The 20,282-nt window shown below is 43.1% G+C and overlaps 1 protein-coding gene across 1 annotated transcript in view; it reads left to right on the top strand.

Moving 5' to 3' along the window:
- The window catches only part of ryr2a (ryanodine receptor 2a (cardiac)), a 162,387-nt gene that overhangs the window by 120,442 nt on the left and 21,663 nt on the right, over nt 1-20,282 (top strand). Inside the window, 19 exon segments of the mRNA XM_087177253.1 lie at nt 988-1,068; nt 1,539-1,627; nt 2,327-2,455; nt 3,265-3,369; nt 3,681-3,762; nt 4,403-4,561; nt 11,233-11,387; nt 11,686-11,901; nt 12,045-12,317; nt 13,219-13,425; nt 13,534-13,848; nt 14,701-14,771; nt 15,393-15,543; nt 15,818-15,904; nt 17,150-17,419; nt 17,641-17,771; nt 18,303-18,345; nt 19,285-19,418; nt 19,890-19,950. Of these exon segments, the coding sequence (XP_087033379.1) occupies nt 988-1,068; nt 1,539-1,627; nt 2,327-2,455; nt 3,265-3,369; nt 3,681-3,762; nt 4,403-4,561; nt 11,233-11,387; nt 11,686-11,901; nt 12,045-12,317; nt 13,219-13,425; nt 13,534-13,848; nt 14,701-14,771; nt 15,393-15,543; nt 15,818-15,904; nt 17,150-17,419; nt 17,641-17,771; nt 18,303-18,345; nt 19,285-19,418; nt 19,890-19,950 (2,759 nt within the window).

Genomic DNA, 20,282 nt, shown 5'->3' with positions numbered 1-20,282 from the left:
TCCATTCTTGTTTTGAATCATACAAGTGGACATCAACAAAAACTTGCACAAATGCTGTCATTTTGGGTCATGATGAGTAAAACTGAACTTCTGACATCCCGGTGGACTGATCTGTAGATAAAGGTTTGCACCACAACCAAATAGACAAACAAGGAAAACTGCACTTTCAGTCTTGTTTCAGACCTACAGATTTTCCTTCTTCAGCCCTGTCTAGTTTGTTGTCATACTTTATGGATGTATTCTGTTCACGTTTTTGTTGTTATTGTACTGAGTTATTGTGTAGTGTCTCATCTTCCTTCTTCTGACTTTCTTTTCCTTTTGCATGGTTTAAAGCAGCATTTTAGCACAGTCAGAGCAGCTGTCCTCAGCTTCCTCAGCGTATTTGTAATCTGTGAAGAATCTACAGTGGAAATTTTCTTTCTCACATGTGCAACAGCTCTGAAAAAAAACATGAAAAGAGCCTAAATCCAGTCCTGACTGTAAAATGCTGCAGTTTAAAGACCAGTGCACTTCAGTCCACCACCAAGTGCTGTGGCTGCCCACTGCTCATCCAAGTGTGTGTGTGTGTGCGTGCGTGTGTGTGTGTATATGCGTGTTTGTGTGATTGTGTGATTGTTTTAGATAAGAATGGTGTATTATGACCATACACCGTCCACTGACTGATAAAAAACACTGGGGATTTAGTCACATTAGCTCCATCTCTTTTTAATGGTTCTTCACTCTCCATCTTCTTGTGTGTCTGTCTCTTCCCTATTTGTTGTCTGCTTTTGTCTTCTCTCTTCTCTGACTTTTTTATGTGTATGTGTGTCTGTTTATATGAACGTGTGTGTGCATTCATGTGTGTGTTTACACATGCTTGTGTTCTTGTGTGTACGTTTGTGCATACCTCTGTATGTGCTTGTGCATATGTGTGTCTGCATGTATGTCTTGCTGTGTATGTGTGTGCACGTATGTGTGTGGGTGTGTGTGTTTCTTCTCTCCGGCCAGGTGAGAAGGTCATGCAGGACGATGAGTTCACCTGTGACCTTTTCCGCTTCCTGCAGCTGCTCTGTGAAGGACACAACTCAGGTGTGTGTGCGCGTGTGTGTCCTCCGTAACTGACTGACTCAGTGTAGGAATAACAAAGTTTTTCCATATTTTTTGTGCTGGTAGAATCTGAGAAAAAATGACACTGCTGATTTGTTGAGGAGACTGTTAGAACATTGTACTGAAGCCACACTCCGATTATTAAAACTGTTGAGCTGACATTATTTAACTGGTATTTCCTCTCAGATCTGCCTCTTCTACAACAAAGACTGTAAGATAGCAGTTTCAAAAAATGATTTGAAATTTGTTTCTTCAATCAGAATGTCAGTATCACATCCTAAATAACACACTGATTAATAACGATGTATTCAGAAGCTTTTTTCTCTAGGGCTTTCATTCAGATTACTGAGGCATAAAACAACATGTCATGCAATGACACCACTATAGTATTTATTTATTTTAACACATTTTACAAGCACAAAATTACTCTATTTCTTAAAAATGTGTTTCAGACTTCCAGAACTACTTAAGGACACAAACTGGGAACAATACGACTGTCAACATCATCATCTCGACTGTTGACTATCTACTAAGAGTCCAGGTTAGTTCCTCTTGTTCACCACTGCTGCTTCATAAAGGATCATAAAAGATGTGTTTTCCAAAGTTGAAACTGAATATTTTAGGTCACCTAACCTGGTTAGAATGTCCTCTGCATTTGCCACCATTAATTATTCACTATTTCATATGTACACACTCTGCCCTACAAGTCAGATGGATTCATGTAAACTACCCGTGCATAGACCACCACAGTTATAACCCTTGTAACAATCAGGTTAGCAGTATGTTAAAGAGTATAAAATTCAACCCACCAGAAACAGTGGAAGCCCACTCTACAGACCATGTACCTTATGACTGTGGACAGAAATTATGAAAAACTAAATCCAGGTTATTTAAAAAGACTTGCGTTGGGGCGTCGAGTAGCTCAGTTGGTTGAGCATCCGCCCCATGTGCAGAGGCCAAGGTCCTCGCTGCAGTTGGCCCCGGTTCAAGTCTCGCATCGGACAGCCCTTTGCTGCATGTCATTCCCTACTCTCTGTCTCTCTCTACTGCACTGTCTATAAAGGCATAAAAAGGCCCAAAAAAAAGACTTGCATTTCTCTTTTTTCTTTAGTGAGATTTTGAGACATTCTATTGCTTTTACTACTGTTAGCTTTTCTCGTAGTTAATCTGTTTCATTCTTTTCTTCTTTTCATTTCCTCCTCTGACTCCCCCTCTTCCCTCCTTACTCCTTCCTCTCCAGGAGTCTATCAGTGATTTCTACTGGTATTATTCTGGGAAAGATGTTATCGACGAGCAGGGCCAGAGGAATTTCTCCAAGGCGATAAATGTGGCCAAGCAGGTTTTCAATACACTAACTGAGTACATCCAGGTATGAAAAGCCACTGCAGTTATCACTGTTGAAGTCGTTTTTATGCAGCATTGACTTGACATCTGTAGTTCTTTAAATTATTTGCAGATATTATTAGGGCTGGGTATCAAACTTTGATACTTCTAGGGACTGATGGATTTGGTTTGATACTATTAAGGACTGAAAAATGTATTTTAATTTGATACAACATTTCAATATCTAAGCAGTAAATCAGCAAATCACATCAGCATCAGTGAGCCAATGAGCATGCAGCATGCTTGGACCAAGATCTAATAAGGCTGGTGACTGGATGTTTATTTACACAAACACATTTGATTCTTTGAAGGGACCAAGCTTAAGAATAAAACCAAAGTAAAATAAAAATTTGTACTGTAATGTGAATTTTAAAATGGATTTGATAAAATTGGTAGTGGAAAAAAAAATGTCATTAAGAATCAGCATCAAAGTCAAGGTATCTGTATCTACGGTGGCCCTGAGAGCTCAACGCACATGCCAACAGACAAAACACAAACAAATTCAAAACCTTCATCAAATTGACAACACGTGAGCTGCAAATAAGCACAACACAATGGAAGTGTTTCCAGCCTTCTTAAGTCGCAGTGCATTGAGGTCTCAGGGCCACCATAGATATCAAACATTTTTGAATGATACCCAGCCCTATATATTATTCTCAAAAGTTAATAAAGGGGGCTTAAATTGTTTGAACTGAACAGCTGAATCAGTGAACTTACTCTTACATATTTCAATCTAGAAAACTGTTGAGTAAAGCGGCTGTGATGTGAGTGTGACTGTTACTTATTTTGTTGAAGGGTCCGTGCACTGGCAACCAGCAGAGCTTGGCCCATAGCCGGTTGTGGGACGCTGTGGTTGGTTTTCTCCATGTCTTTGCTCATATGCAGATGAAACTATCTCAGGTGAGCTAAGATCACAAAGTGTGGGGATTGTATAGACTATCTGGTTTAAGTCTGGCCACCGACCTTTGTTGCATGTCGTCCCCTCTCTCCCCCCATATTTCATGTCCTATCTGCACTGTCATCTTACTGATGAGTCACTCATGCCTGAAATCTCTCCAGTGGATGACAGCAAAGTTGCATTCCTCATTGTAACTGGCTTTTGTTAAGCAGTTCTTTGTCTCCTTCCTCTGATACTCTGCTAGTGTTTGTCTGAACAATGACCCACAAACTGCCACCAGCACCTGTCACCACCACCTTCTTTTTCCCCCAAGGACTCCAGTCAGATTGAGTTGCTGAAGGAGTTGATGGACCTGCAGAAAGACATGGTGGTCATGCTGCTGTCTATGCTGGAGGGTAGGTTTATGTTCATGAGCACAGCTGTTTTAAACATTAAAGCATGTGTGGCTTGATGGAAGAGCTGATAGACAGAAACACAAGGTCACCTCGCCTCTACTTGAAAAGGTTTCAGCACTGCTTATTGAAATTGATTCACTCATAGAGGTTGGCATGTTTGAGTCATCATCCTCAGTTTATCTAAATCAATAAGATGTAGCCCAGTACTGTACGTTGTTCTAGCCAGAAACCGGCTTTAGAGAAATAATTTGGATGTCTTTAGGGTTATTAATCTGAGGTAGAATACTGGACATACACTGAGGATGTGAGACTGGTATTGGGAGATTTTCAGATCTTCAGCTGAACAGTAGCACTTGATGAAGAGGTAACAGAAACAAGTGAAGCCAAAATATCGCTCCAAAACAAGCTAACTGGTTCTTCATAATTCTCCTTCAATCAACTGTCACCTTGTCAGTGACTAAGACAAATTGAGCCATTTCATAAGCAAAGGCTGCACTTTGACACCCCCACAGTGAACGCTGACCACATGGTAGACCATTTTATATACTTTGACAAAGGCTTTGTCTTCTGTGGATGGTTAAAGAATATGCTGTGGTTTCAAGTGATTTTCCGCACTATAACTGTTGTTTTGTTCTGGCAGGTAATGTGGTCAATGGGACTATCGGGAAGCAGATGGTGGACATGTTGGTGGAGTCCTCCAACAATGTGGAGATGATCCTCAAGTTCTTTGATATGTTCCTCAAACTGAAAGACCTGACCTCCTCCGATGCCTTCAAGGAGTATGACCCTGACGGAAAAGGCAAGGCTCTGAAAATATATACTCTTTATTGGTATATGTAATCGAATCGAATCATCAGGATTTACATCATTTGAATGTAAACAGATTTACAGACATGGGAGAGCTGGATCAGCAGAGGCAGGCAGACAATCAAATGATTTAATGGAGAGACCACAAACTTGCAAGTGGTGCATGCAGGCAGGTAAACAGGAAAACAGGTGTGCACATCAACCGGAGCGAAATGGGCAGGAACAGAACACCAAAGTCCAGAAACTCACAGGAACACATGAGCGCAGCAAAGACAAAGATGAGATGACAATAGGTGTGTTCGACTTTATGTGGCACTGCACAGCATCGACTTGACGTGATGCGTGCTGGACCATGCTGAACCACCTCTGTGACGACAGCACTTTTGGCTGATTGGTTGAAGGATACACTAATACACATGTTGTGTTCTACGTTTTGACGTGTTCTATGAGCTTCCAATCCTCTTTTATATGGTTCTCTCTGCGAAAGAGGATACAGTTTATTTGATCTCCTCCTTCTGCCAGCTCACTTTTTACATATGGTCACCAGCACTATAGTTTTCATTTCCAGCAGAAAGCTGTTAAACAGTTTAGTTCAGTTTGTTACTGTAAAAGAAGTTCTCTATTGTGTCAAAACTTATCTCTCCACCCTACATATTCCATATGTACTGGGACTGATCCCCAAGGGGGCAGTTGATGTGGATACTCTTTAGGAAACATCACCTGTGGTGGCCACGCACTGATTAGCAACACGTGGTTATATAAGCACCACATGTGTGGCCTCTTTGATTCCTTGATTTCCATTGAGTCGAGCAGACGTGTGTATAGAAGCTTGACATTTGAGTAGAAAAGAGTGAATGTAGCATTTGTGTTTGACAGCAGCGTGGTCCACGTAACTTGTGAGTAGGAGAGCTGGTCTACAGGCCCCTATCTGGACTGCTGCAATGTCTGACGAACACAGACTGGTGAAAAAGTGGTAGCTTGTGGCACCGGGTTTTTCCGGCCTGCTGCTTGCTAGCCATTGTCCCACGTGAAATCCGACCTAGTCGGAGGAACAGGCGGGTGAGCTTTTCAACCGATCATCTTTAGACTGTGGCTGAAGTGTTGCCCGTGTGCGTTGCCGGTGGCGCTGTCTAACGCTCACAGCCATTGTTCCTCGTGGAATCCGACCTTGGATGACGTGAGCGAACATATTTTAGCCGCATGTTTTCAGGAAGTAAAAAAGGGAATAGCCGGGTCATGGGCACGCCTCCATGTTCCACTTTGGCTTCGTGTCACAGTATGGGATGTATAAGGGGTGAATAATGCTACCGGTGGCATTTTCCAGCGAATTCCAGTTACATAAGCATTCACATACATTCAAACCTATGGAAGCAAACCTGGTAGCCCACACCTGTCTGTGTTGTGGGATAAAAATGCCACTGGAGGATGGCCATGATCAATTTGTCCATTGCTTAGGACCCAGCATCCTGCATGAACTGTTTTATTCTGCCAGCTAGAGTGAGGGAGGCTAGGGCTCTAGCTTACTATCACAAGTGTGCAGCCACTTTCATTGAGCAGTGCAGCAGGCAAAGCAGCCAATAGTGGTGGTATGGAATGCCCTCCCCTGTGTCAGCACCGTTTACTGCACAGCAGCCCTCCTCTGCCCAGGTGGAGCTTGATCTAGTGCATTCCACATCTGACACATCGGATGAAGGGGAGATTGACATCATGGGGTTTGAGTCAGAGGTTGAAGACCTTCCCCCCTGGTCAGGTGTGTGTGGAGAGAAGGCAGGTAGAGGCGCAGGAGCATCCACCTCCCCTCTATTGCCTCCAATTTTGATGATGAGGTGAGTCAGTCACGCTCTTTCTCTGTACCACTGCTTCCTGATTTAGAGGAACTGGTACTGAAGCAGTTTGATAAACCTTCTGACACCCATCGCTAGTCAGGTCTTTGTAGATGATTAGCATGTATGCATGGTCGGGAGAGGATTGGCTGTGGACCACCACTCCCATGGATCAGGCCTTGATCCATGGGAGGTTCTTATCTGGTTGCTGAGGTACAGCAGGTGTCCTCATTCCTGGCTAAGCTAATGAAAGAGCAGGCAGTGGCAACTGGCAGGGCCATGGCCTCCTTCTGGATGGTGGGCGTCATTTCTGGCTGTCTCAGTCACGGCTGCAGGGGGATGACCGCGCCTGTTTGCTTAATCTGCCGTGTTTGGGCCAGATGCAAATAAAATGCTCCAGCAGACCCAAGATGCCACCCCTGTGCTAGGGAAATGTCAGGAATGCTCCGACAATGCTGTGAACAGCGGGTCCCCATAGCTCCACGGCCTGGGCCACCCCAGCTGGACTGTGTGGCTTCAGGTGACCTACGGGTCACCCCCCCTCAGTCCTGACAGCTCTCGGAACCTGGCCTCCCCTTGCTGCCTCTCAGGACAGCTCCTGTCCTGGGAGACACTTGGGTTGGACCCCTAGGTAGTTTCCACCATGACTCAAGGTTAACGCTTGCAGTTTCTGTATCCATCCCCACTGACAGCCAACTTTTCAGTAGTGGCAGACCCTCAGTACAGGAGGGTTCTGGCTGTAGAGGTCGACACTCTCTTGGTGAAGAAGGCCATCAGAGAGGTGACACAGGATAGCACGGGTTGGGTTCTATTCCCGCTATTTTCTCATTCACAAAAAAGATGGGAGGTTGAGACCAATATTGGATTTGAGAGGGCTCAACAAGATTTTGAGACCCCTACGATGCAAGTTGTTGACTGTGCCGAGGATTCGACAGGCTATCCTCCAAGGCAACTGGTTTGCCACGATTAACCTAGAGGATGCATATTTTCAGATCCCCAATATGGGAGGGACACAGGTTCGCCTTCAATGGCAGAACCTTCGAGTTTTGTGTCCTCCCATTCGGGACATCACTGGCCCCTCGCACATTCACAAGATGCATGGATGCAGTCCTGGGAACCTTGCGTCGGGAAGGTCTTCACATCCTCAATTACCTGGATGACTGGCTGGTGTGTGCTTGCTCAGAGGAGCAGTGTCAGAACAAGTGGCCCAGTTCCTGCAGCACTTAGAGCACCTGGGCTTGAGCCTCAACAGGAGGAAGAGCAGGCTCCAGCCTGGACATGTGTTTGGATGCCAAAGCAGAAACTCTTTCTCTAACGCCTGGAAGCAGGCCGCCCTCAGGGTTTGCTTGTCACAGTTCCATTCGGGGGCGAGGGTAACTTGGAGGTTATGCCTCCGCCTCCTGGAGTTGATGGCAGCTATGGTCCGCACTGGGCCCCTAGATCTCCTGAACATGCACCCAGTGCAGCGCTGCCTCCTACGCCTTGGACTTTGCCCACAGAGGGATCTGCAAGCCACAGTGTTGGTGACACACGGACTCCGTGTAGCTCTCCGGAGGTGGGAGCAGCCAGTCAACCTGGCACAGGGCAATGCACTGGGGCCAGTGTTGTGTCGATGGTGTCATCTGATGCCTCTCTAGTAGGCTGGGGAATCGTCCACAAGGGCAGAGGCATCAGTAGCCGGTGGCACGGGTCCTGGTTGGCACAGCACATCAATATTCTGGAGCTACAGGCTATCTACCTAGCTCTTCTGCACTTCCAGCCAGAGCTGAGGGATCGCCTCGTGCTGGTGAGGACTGACAGTTCAGTGGCAGCAGCCTATGTATACAGGCAGGGGGGTCTGGGCTCCCCTCGCCTTTGCAAATTGGCTCGGATGATATCGGAGTGGGCATACCCACAGTTCAAGTCCCTGAGAGTGATGCATGTGCCAGGTCGTACAAACCACATGGCCGATCAGCTCTCCAGTGATGGGCCCTTCCCCCCAGAGAATGGAGGCTGCATCCAGAGGTTGTACACCAGATCTGGGACCACTTTGGTAGTGCCATAGCCGATCTCTTTACCTCCAAAGAGACGGCTCACTGTCCCCTCTTCTTCTCCATAGGGAGAGACAATCCTCCCTTGGGCACAGAATCAATGGCACATCAGTGGCCGCAGGGCCTCCTGTATGCCTTCCCTCCCTTTATCCTCCTGCACCTGCTCATACAGAGAGTCCAAGTAAAGGAGGTGAGCCTCATCCTGGTGGCCGCCAATTGGCCCCATATGATCTGATTTTCAGCAATAGCATCCCTCCTTCAAGGACTGCCCTGGGAGCTCCCTGTTCAGCGGGATTTCCTGTCTCAGGCTCATGGGACTCTCTTCCTTCCCTTTCCCCAGGGGCTAAGGCTTTGGGCTTTGGGCTGAAATGGCTCGCTCTTAAGTCAGCAATGTTGTTGGTGGTTACATCAGCAAAGAGAATGGGAGAGCTTCATGCAATTTCGATACATTAGGAATGCTGCCACTTCTTGTCGGACTATGCTGGGGTGGTGCTGCGCCCAAACCCTGCATTCCACCCTAAGATCTGGTCCAAGTCCCATGCCGGTCTTTCTATTGAGCTACACCCTCTCCTCAAGACTGTGTTGTGGGGGTGAGTGAGCCATCACCGTTGTGCCCTGTCAGGGCATTGAGCGTGTATATTCATCAGACATGTGCCCTCAGGACAACAGACCAGCTCTTTTCCTGCTACAAACCTGACTGCCTTGGGCAACCAGCATGAATGTGGCAGCCAGTACCCCATTCACTGAGTGCGCTGGGTGTAGTGCGGCAGGACAAGACCTGACAATCCATGTCCAGGTGACCAAGGCTCTTGCAATAAGATCCTTGGCTTGGGGTGATGTCGTCTTTCTAAGATGGCTTGCAATCTGGCAGGCTAGGTGACCTTCCATCCATTTACAGCTGGCATCTGGCGGTGCCAGCTATCCTTGATGGTGTCTTGCGTTGGTGGCGTTTTTGTTATAAATTTCTTATTAATTTTCATGTCTATCTTCCAATTCTGAGAAAGTAGTCTTTTGGAAACTACTGTACATAGACGAGTATCCACATATACTGACAGGCTTTGGTATGGATATATATTTATGTAACATACCGGTATGTCTACAATATAATCATACATTCATAAACAAACATATTTGTATGTGCTAGACATATATGTCAATATGCCTGTATGAAACCAATTTCTAATAGGTTTTACATATAATTTTTATTCTTCCACACAGGCGACAGCCAGAGTCAGGGGCATATTGTTTTTCGGGTTGTCCATTCGTCTATATGTACGTACATACGTCCATCTGTCTGTCCATCCATCCAATTCTCGTGGACACGATATCTCAGTACATCTTGACAGAACTTCTTCAAATTTGGCACAAAAATTCATTTGGACTCAAGGATGAAATCATTTTTGGGGTCGGTTGGGGCAGTTTTGGCCTTGTGAACACAATACCTCCGTAACACCTTGAGGAAATTTCTTGAAATTTGGTAAAAACATTCACTTGGACTCAAGGACAAAGTGATTGGAATTTTGTGGCTAAACGTCAAAGTTCGAGGTCACTGTGACCTCACACATTATTTTGGACTTGTGAATGAAATATCTTGAGAACTTGTCAAGGGAATACCTTCAAATTTACCACAAATATCCACTTGGAATCAAGGCTGAATTGATTCAATTTTGGTGGTCAAAGGTCAATGTCATGGTTAAGCCGTTAGACTTCACACAGTCATTATGACAAAATTTCATGTAAATGGTTAATGGCATTTTATATGAATCTGGGTAACAGGGATGTAACCTGAATTTAGTCTGAGTGGTGGAGGCATACAACTGCTAGGCGATAATTCTAGTTACATATTGGCTATGTTTTCATTTTATGTATATATATTATTATACATATTAAATACACTGCTCAAAAAAATGAAAGGAACACTTAATCATCACAGTATAACACCAAGTCAGTTATACTTCAGGAATATAAATCTGTCCATTTAGGAAGCACAAGTGATTGTGGCTCAGTTTCACCTGCTTTGGTGCAAATGAAAGTGACAACAGGTGCAATGGAGAGGCAAAAGCAAGACAACCCCTAAAAAGGGAATGGTTTGCATGTGGTGGCCACAGACAATTGCTCTCTCCTGATCCTTCCTGACTAATTCTTCTCTAGTTTTGTGATTTTCTAATGTCGTTGTCACTACGGGTGGCATGAGGTGGTACCTGCAGCCCAATCAGGTTGCACAGGTAGTCCAGCTCCTCCAGGATGGCACATCCATACGCGCAGCCGCAAGAAGGTTTACTGTGTCACCCAGCACAGTCTCAGGAGCATGGAGGAGGGTCCAGGAGACCGGCCATTACACGAGAAGAGCTGGACAGGGCTGTAGAAGGGCATCAACCCAGCAGCAGGGCCGGCAGTGCATACAGGTTCTTTGGGGCCTATACACACTACTGAGTCACATTATGAGTTGGCGTGATGAAATTCACACAAGTTGGATCAGCCTGTGATTTCAATCTTTTACTTTGATTTTCAGTGTGATTGTGAATCCAGCCCCTCAATGGGTTGATGATTTTGGTTTCCATTGATCGTTGTTCAGTCATTTTGTTCTCAACAAATTATACAATGTACATCGGTTAAGATTTTCAACCTATCTGATGGATGATTTACTGTAAGTGGTCCCTCAATTTTTTTGAGCATTGTTTATTCAATATATGTTCATAATGCAACTGGAGGGAAACAGGGCAGGAGGGAATGGCAGATCCAGAAGAGGGAACAATAGAGCCCAGAGACAGATCTTGACAAGCGGTGACAATGTACAAATTCATTGACAGGTGTCATCTCCAAGAGGGACTTCCATAAGGCCATGGAGAGCCACAAACACTACACCCAGTCTGAGACAGAGTTCCTGCTGTCCTGTGCTGAGACTGATGAGAATGAACTCTTGGACTATGAAGAATTTGTGGAGCGCTTTCATGAGCCAGCCAAGGTAAATGGCCCTAATGTTTACAGATCTTTAAAAAGTCTGCAGAACCTTAAATTGTCAAAATGTATGTCCTTCAGAATGATTAAAGTCAATGATTAAAATGTATGTTCAGAGAATTGTTTCACCATCGCATGAGGGATTGCTTCTGCCTCTCCATTTGTTGGACTACTAATGTGCCATATTCAAACTGCATGGGAAGGCCAGCATGGGCCATCCTTCAATTATCACAAGATTTTGGACGTCAAAAGTGAAGGTTATGTAGTGAGCAACTAAAAGCAGCTAAAAATTTTATATTCAAAAGGATATTGGCTTCAATGTGGCGGTTTTGCTGACCAACCTGTCGGAGCACATGCCTCATGACACCCGGCTGCAGACCTTCCTGGAGTTGGCAGAGAGTGTTCTCAACTACTTCCAACCCTACCTGGGCAGGATCGAGATCATGGGCAGTGCCAAGCGCATTGAGAGGGTTTACTTTGAGATCAGTGAGTCCAGTCGAACACAGTGGGAGAAACCTCAGGTAACGATGGTCCAGTACATGAATCAATGAGTATTTGTTATTTAGATTTGTCACCTCAGAGACATAACTTGTTGGTTGCAGTGGTCAATATTTGCAACAAATCCTTCAAGCTCCCTGTTTTCACTTATTTACCTTCAACCCAGGTCAAAGAATCCAAGCGTCAGTTTATCTTCGATGTGGTGAATGAGGGAGGAGAGAAGGAGAAGATGGAGCTGTTTGTGAATTTCTGTGAGGACACCATTTTTGAAATGCAGCTGGCGGCTCAGATGTCTGACGCTGGTGAGCGTTCAGCAGTGAAGGAGGAGAGTGAGCGGGAGAAACCAGATGAGGATAATCCTGAGATGGGCTTCTTCTCTGTTACCACAGTCTGCATGGCGCTGTTGGCTCTGCGATACAATGTCATGCTGCTAATAAAGGTGCACACTGAGAGCACACTGCACCCAACACATTGAGATCAGAAGATTGCTATGAGTCTCATGTCTGTGTGTTCAGTATCTGGTCAGAATCTGGGTGGATGGAGAGAAAGTATTCCAGCGCATAATTTCCCCCAAAACCAAGAATAAACATTTTTACAGTTCAGTTTGTGAACAGACAAGATAAATGTTTTAACTTAACAATAGAGGTGTTGCTAGGTGTATTTTTGAACTTTGTGATATTTATGCTATTTTTGAACTTTATGCTAAGCTAGGCTTACCATGTCCTGACACCTTCCCTGTATTGAATGCACATGAAACTGATATCTATCTTCTCATCTCACTCTCAGAAAAAAGTAAATGTTCCAGAATTCGGTACTATTCCTCTAAAATATATTGACTTCTAACAGGATGTAATATTTTGTTAGAAATACATTATAGACAGGGGACCAGGCTTCTGATTGAGAGAAAGGTTCTACTAATGTGATCATGACACACTGGTGGGATTTGTTCACATGTTGTGTTTTGTTTTATCATTACAATTTATGAAATATAACGTTGATTTGCAGTGTAACCAACAGACAAAGCAGCAACACACTAAACACACTACTTTCCAGAATCTCCCAGTGAAGGTAACAGCCTTTTTCCCTCAGTTTGGCCAGTCAGTAGGATTGGTGTTAGTGTGTGTGTGCTTTTCTATAGGCACTGTAGTTAGGTGTACAGTAATAACTCATTTTGAGAAGAAATTCTATATATTTTCAGAATATTTACCACCTTAGAGCAGATAATTAGTCAGCTAACAACCCTGAGGTATAAGCTGTTCCTCTCTGTGGGTGGTTGTTCAGCAGTGTTGTGACAGCCTGTCGAAGGAAACATGACTTTTGATGTTTGATGATGGTTTCAGGTGCTGTCCATGAAGAGCTTGAAGAAGCAGATGAAGAGGATAAAGAACATGACAGTGAAGGACATGGTGACCACCCTGGTGTCCTTATACTGGTCACTGTTGCTGGGCTTTCTCCATGTGGCGTTCAGTGTGACTCGAGGATTTTGCCGTATCTTCTACAACACCTTCATGGGAGGCAGTCTGGTGGAAGGGGCCAAGACCATAAAGGTTAGTGTACATAATTCTATAAAAATAGAGCAATTTATCCACAGGTCATTAAACAAAGTAAACACACTAAGAGGAGTTCCTCCACACCTAAACTGCCTTCATCCCCAGGTGTCAGAGCTGCTGGCCAACATGCCTGACCCTACCCAGGATGAGGTGCGGGGTGAAGGGGAGGACAGAGAGAAGAGACTTTCTGATCGCAGCTCCCCAAAGGAGGACCTGGCTGATCTGGCAGTCAACACCAGCGAGACTGAGCTGCTGTCAGACATTTTTGGTCTGGACCTAAGAAGGGAGGGGGGCCAGTACAAGATCACCCCCCATAACCCCAATGCCAGCCTGACCGAACTGCTCAACTCTCCGGTTCCCTCCCCAAACCCACCAACCCCACCCACAGCACCTCCACCTGAGCTCAGGCAGAGGCACCAGGTAAAAAGAAAAAGTGTAGTAGTTTAAACATCTAAGTTAATGTTTATTAGAACTTTCTTTGCCTTATTCTTTTCTTTCCTCACAGTTTTTAATAAAGGACAAATCTAAGGATCAATCAGCAGTGATCCCTATATTAACTTCATGTCATGTAGAACTTGTCTGTCAACACCATCAAAATAATCACTGTTGTGGTTAATAGAACATTAATACAACCTGTGCAATAGAAGGAAAACAGCTCTGTGAAGCTGTTCATAGGCACAGCTGTGCTTTGAGCTAATTGTTAATGACAGCATGCTACCACACTTACAATGACAATACTAACAAGATTGCTAACAGTTGCTAATTGCCAGTAAGCACAGCGTACAGCTGAGGCTGATGGGAATGTAATTAGCTGTGCAGGTATAAGTCACAAACCACAGTATCAAACAATCAACTTACTACAGTTCATTAAACAGTTGTTGAGTCATTTCAAGCTGGACCAAAGTGGTTGAACAAAAACTCTGAACTGTCAAAACTTAATCTCACAAATCTAATATGCTTCTTTGTGTGGGTGTGGTTTGATCAGGTTTGAATGACTGTAACTGAAACTTCGGATTCTGATTCAAATGTTCCACAATCCGAATAGGTGCAAGGAAGCATGTGACATCAGGTTTTTCCATCTGATCCGGGTCCACTTCAAAGGAAATACAGAAATCTCCCATGTCAAAAATATCAAAACCTCTTCTGACTGACAGAAAATAGTGTGTTCATTTAGGGTCCTATCAATCACAAGAAGAAGCTGACTGAGAAAACAGGCTAAAAAACACTCACACACAAAATGACTGTTTTTTGTCATCATGTTTTCTGTTTCAGTCGAAGAGCTCTTCCTCAGAGGCGAAGGAAGCAACACCAGAGGCTGCATCTGAACCTGAGAAAACATTAGGGTAAGTACATATTGTTGTTACGTAACCTGAACAAGCATTCTAACTACAACACAGTGCTGAATCTTACTCACCTGACAATAATGTCTAAAAGTGCATATAGTGAGGCAGAGCAGATGATAGAAACAGGTCTCGTCAGAAAACAAAGAATATGGATCTTTTTCTGAACAAAAACCAACATATAGCATGGAAATTATTTCTTGACTTGGAAGCAGTAGTTTCACATCGGCCGCATCTCATGGTTTTCCTCAATAGATAAAGGTCACATGATGATGTTGTTATGACTTCTATGATAACTGAGCAAACAAAAGCTAATAAGCCAGTAAGTAATATGTTTAAGTCCTACCATCATTTATTCTGTTTTATTGTTTTGATTTATTCATGCAGAAAAATTATAATCAGCATCAAAATATGTTGACTTTAAAACGTATCGACAAAATACATACATTTATAATGGAGCTTTGGTTTATAGACTGTGTTATAGACTTGGTGTGTGAATTCATGTCAAGGTTTCAGAGCAATAGATAGCAGCTTGGTGTTCTAATTAACTGCCAGTCCATTTCCTTACCCCTGCGTATTGTTAGCTGTGCCCAAGTGTGTAAATATATTGTATTGTGATTTCAGGGCTGGACATGTAGAGCAACTAGAGAAACAACAGAAGAATGAGAAGATGAAGCAGAAAGTTAGAAGGCATCACACCTCAAAGTCTGATGAGCCAGATCTGCAGGAGTCTGCGTTCTTGAAGAAGATCATAGCCTACCAGAGGAAGCTACTGGTACAGGACTCTTGTCGGTCCTATTTACTTGTTCTTTCAGTCCTGCTTGTGCATTCTCAGTCAGCCCAGAGTTTTCCAGTTTTCCTGAATTCAATGAGTTTAAACAAATGCTGGTGACAGACGGTGTGGACCGTAAAAGTGAAGAGGAGAACTCTATTAATGCAGTGACATAACTGAAAGAACTGGGATGATATGTATGTGATGATGTGTAAGGTTTATGTGTCTATAACACCCAGAAACACATGAGTAGATCCTTGTTCTGTCTCCCCTGCAGAACTACTTTGCCAGGAACTTCTACAACATGAGGATGTTGGCACTGTTTGTTGCCTTTGCAATCAACTTCATCCTCTTATTCTACAAGGTAATGGTACAGTATACCAGGGATGTTGCTTCGGGTAAGAAATGGATACATTTATTCATAGTACTTTCAGAAAAGATTTAGTCTTTTGGGGTTCAAATTTTTAAAGCTGCATTGAGCAATCTTTTCAACGACAAAGCTCTGGTAATGTAAACCCACTGTCCACTACCTGCTCAGCAGCAAACAGCAGACAGACCCGGTCAGACCATAGTCTCTAACGAGGGAGGGGTATCATTAAGATTTTAACAATACTACGATACTATTATTGATACGAAACAATTAAAAACAGATGTAACATTGCTTTATCTTATCACATGAACTCAGTTAACATTGTTGAGTTGCAAACTTCAACAGCATTTTTTTTTTTAACAGATCACTATTATAGACTGATTTTGTAATGATGGAAATGTAAAACAAATGTAATACACAATGACTTACTAGAGGACTTTTTGACACTATTTTTACTGTGCAGTCGCTAGTTTACCAACAGCCCCCACATTACCCACCCACCCCCGACAGTTATCTGTTCAGATTGAATTTAATCTGAAATGGACATGGACGAGCATAACAATCAGATGGCTAAATAAGAAATCTATTTTCTAAATTTCCAGTACCAAGAACAGAACCAATAACATCAGAGTTTATCGATACCACAGTGTTGTGGTATAGCTGGTGAATAGCTGGTGAACAAAGTGAGGCATTTATAAGCTAAGGAACCAGAGATTTCCCCAGGAGTTGGTGGAGACCAAACTGGAGCTACAAGGAGAGAGAATATTGTTCCTTTCTCTAGGTGACCAGAAATGTGATATGTTGAATATGCAAATTTTATAACGTGAGAATATGACAGTGGTTCGTTTTCAGCTTTTTTCCAGTGCCCACCAAACATGTTAGGTAATAACAATAATAATTTAATAATAATAATAAATAAGTGCAGCTTAAAAATAATGATGAATTGCAATAAATAATACATACAGAATACAGTAACAATCAGCTCCTCCTGGACAAAGTCCTTTCTAAAAGGTTTGTCCACTCCCTGTATATGACAAGGATTGGGCGAGGGTCTTGTTAAAAATGAATGAAACCCCCCCCCCCCCCAACATTTCAGGCTTCACAGAAGCTGTATATTTTATCATGAGGCTAAACTATAGGATTGCACATGCGTTGCTTTTATCATGTCCTGCCTGTTATCGATTAGATCATCAGGGTCACAGCATATTAGCTTAAAGACTAATAAACTGTCCCCACCAGGTGTCCACATCCTCATCTGTGGTTGAAGAAAGGGAAGTTATATACACCAGCAGCCAACCAGACAGCAGTGTTCATTGGGATGGACTGAGTGGAGAAGCAATGGAGACAAAGGAGGAGGTGATGGATGAGACTGGGGAGCTCCTGAAACCTGTCACAGTCCGTTTTGTGCTGGAAGAGAGCAGTGGATACATGGAGCCCATGTTACGGATCCTGGCCATCCTGCACACTGTTATCTCCTTCTTCTGTATCATTGGATACTACTGTCTCAAGGCAGGATACTCACTACTGATATGTAGCAGAAATAATTTAATAATCTGTATCTGGTATTTACTCTTCAAATCATCAGATAAATCAAAAGCTAAAGCATTAAGTCATCATTAAATCCTCATTTTGTGTGTAATCTGTAATTTTTCATAGATATTTTTGAGTATTTTCAATTCAAGGATATAACACTCCTATATTGTTTGTTTGCATGTGCGTGTGCGATATAGGTGCCACTGGTGATCTTTAAGCGTGAGAAGGAGGTGGCCAGGAAGCTGGAATTTGATGGCCTTTATATCACAGAACAACCGTCTGAAGATGACATCAAGGGACAGTGGGACAGACTGGTTATCAACACACAGTGAGTGACCCTGTGTGTCTGTATGAGAGTGTGTACACATGAGCTTGTAGGTTGTGTTATATATCCATTAAAAAGACAAGTGCCAGTGACTGAGAGATGTGTGAAGAACCAGTGGAAAGAAGAGACGATGCAGTTCAGCAGAGGTGCTACCCAAAGTTCAGCCCCTGGTAGTTATTCCTCTGTGTGGATGGTGAGGGTTCACAGTCTTGTCAATCCTGTTACACTAGTGACCCCTACGGGTTGGGCAGGGCACCTGTATGGTGGAACGTGAAAAACCTACATTATGACCTTCCTGTAAAACTGAAGTGTGTCACTGGTAGTTGTGAAATGGCTGTCCAATAATCATGGAGGTAGCATGTATTTGTTCCTGCCCTCCACACCAATGGAGATTGTGGGCAAAGACTGCAATGTGGAGGGAAAAAGCATTTCAGACTGGGAGAGAATATTAGTCAGGTCTCTTTACAGTTAAATGTTTGTAATAAACCTTTAAAGATGATGTAACTTATGAGGCTTTTGCCCTCTAATTTTCAGATCTTTCCCGAACAACTACTGGGATAAGTTTGTGAAAAGGAAGGTAGGTGTCACCATTTGTGTCACTTACCGATCACATCATCCATTAGAAATCACATGACTGAGCCCAAGTGAGTTTATTCATCAGGGTATTTTAGCTGTGGAGCAGCATAAGTTTGAGATTCAGCTACAATGATTTTAGGTTTTTGGATTTTTAAAAATATATAAAATATATTTATTTTATATATTTTTTTATGGTATATATAGTTTTTATTTAGACTACGTGACTCACAAGATCCTGACCAATTTAGACAGTGGTTTGCAGAGATTGACTAATTTTCATCTCTATTCAGTAACATACAATTGCAAAATAATTGTACAACATCATGTAGAGATGTGTGTGATGTACAGACTCTTAACAGAGAACGGAGTTGTGCACCACGTTTAACTCTCCCTCTCCCAGATTTACTCTAACTCTCTCTCTCACTAACATACAGTCTCTATCTCCCCTTCTCTCCTCTCTGTCTGTACACTTACTGTATGTCTCTGAAATTATTTAATGTAGCTATTTATGCCACATTTCAGTGAGCTCCTCTTCCGCCTGATCAGCTGTACAGTGATTGAGAATGTGAGTCATGTGTTGGATTATTAGCTCAGACTGTACTCTCCTCCTTTTCTTAAAAAATCACACAGGTTTGAATTTATCAGGGCGGCCCTGATGCGTCTCACAGTGTAGGATACTTACAGTTTGATCTATAAATCATTTAAACTTTTTGATTTAGTCAACAAAATCACATTTCTCCTCCAGTTTTGGGAGGGTTTGCCTGAGGCTTACTTGAGTGAAAAACTGAGACAAAGTAAATGTACTGCAGACAGATACTGAGAACAGTGATGTCTTCTTGTGTCAAAGTGTCACCTTGTCATCTGTCCCTGCATAGCTCAAGTTTTAGAGAAATGTTGTTCCACTTAAAATGTTTCATGAATAAATTCTGCTATTCATCAGGTGATGGATAAATATGGGGAGTTTTATGGCCATGACCGCATCAGTGAGCTGCTGGGAATGGACAAGGCTGCACTGGACTTCAGTGATGCTCACAAAAAGAGAAAGCCCAGGAGAGACAGCTCACTGGCTGCTGTGTGAGTATTGTGTGTGTGTGTGCGTGCGTGCGTGCGTGCGTGCGTGCGTGGGAGAGAGAAAGAGAGAGACAGATCTTTTATTGCTTTTACATATTTCTATACACGAGTCTGTATTTCCTGTAATTTGTACTGACATTAATAAATCTGTTTACTTGAAGTAGCGGTCCTATGAGGTACCACAAATTTACAACTTTGTTTGATGAACAAAGCAAGGAGCACTCATCATTTCACACCAAATACAGCAGGTGCATTAACATTAACTACTGGCTACAGTGTTCTGTGGTTGGCAGAGTTAACCTTATACTGAAGAGGACAAACTCTAGTCAAAGTGAATTCACATCTGTATTTTAAAACTGGCTAAAAGGCAGAAATGCTCTACTTTGGAGGCTTAACTCAGGGCAAAAAAGTTCTTTGAGAAAAGGGGAGAAAACATGATCAGCTTCTGTAGACCTCTTTCTCTTCTGTTAACAGGTTGAACTCCATAGATGTCAAGTACCAGATCTGGAAGCTGGGGGTGGTGTTCACAGACAATGTAAGTGCTTAGAAACACAAATCCTTCACCTGCCATGTCTGGCTCCATCACATGGATTCACTGTTGAAGTTCCTGTGCACAAATAGCAGACTTCCCAGAAATTGAATTACTATCAATGTAAGATTTTTAGAGGTTTCCATCAAACTCTTAACATTAAGTTTTCCCATGAAGCAGTTTTAGTTGTTTATTTAATTGTTAAATAATCAGTTATTTTATACTGAGACAATATCATATGTATTCTGTAGTGATGGTAAGATGATGCTTCATGAAGCACTGAACCAGTTCAGGAAAGTGGTTTGAGAAAAGGTTCATTTCTTGATTCTTCATTTTAA

This window comes from Seriola lalandi, unplaced genomic scaffold (assembly GCF_002814215.2).
Source record: "Seriola lalandi dorsalis isolate HSWRI2012SDOR001 ecotype SW California unplaced genomic scaffold, Sedor1 jcf7180002054585, whole genome shotgun sequence".
Lineage (NCBI taxonomy): Eukaryota > Metazoa > Chordata > Actinopteri > Carangiformes > Carangidae > Seriola > Seriola lalandi.
Note: the sequence above shows the minus strand (reverse complement) of the source record. Positions and strands in the feature narration are given on the sequence as shown.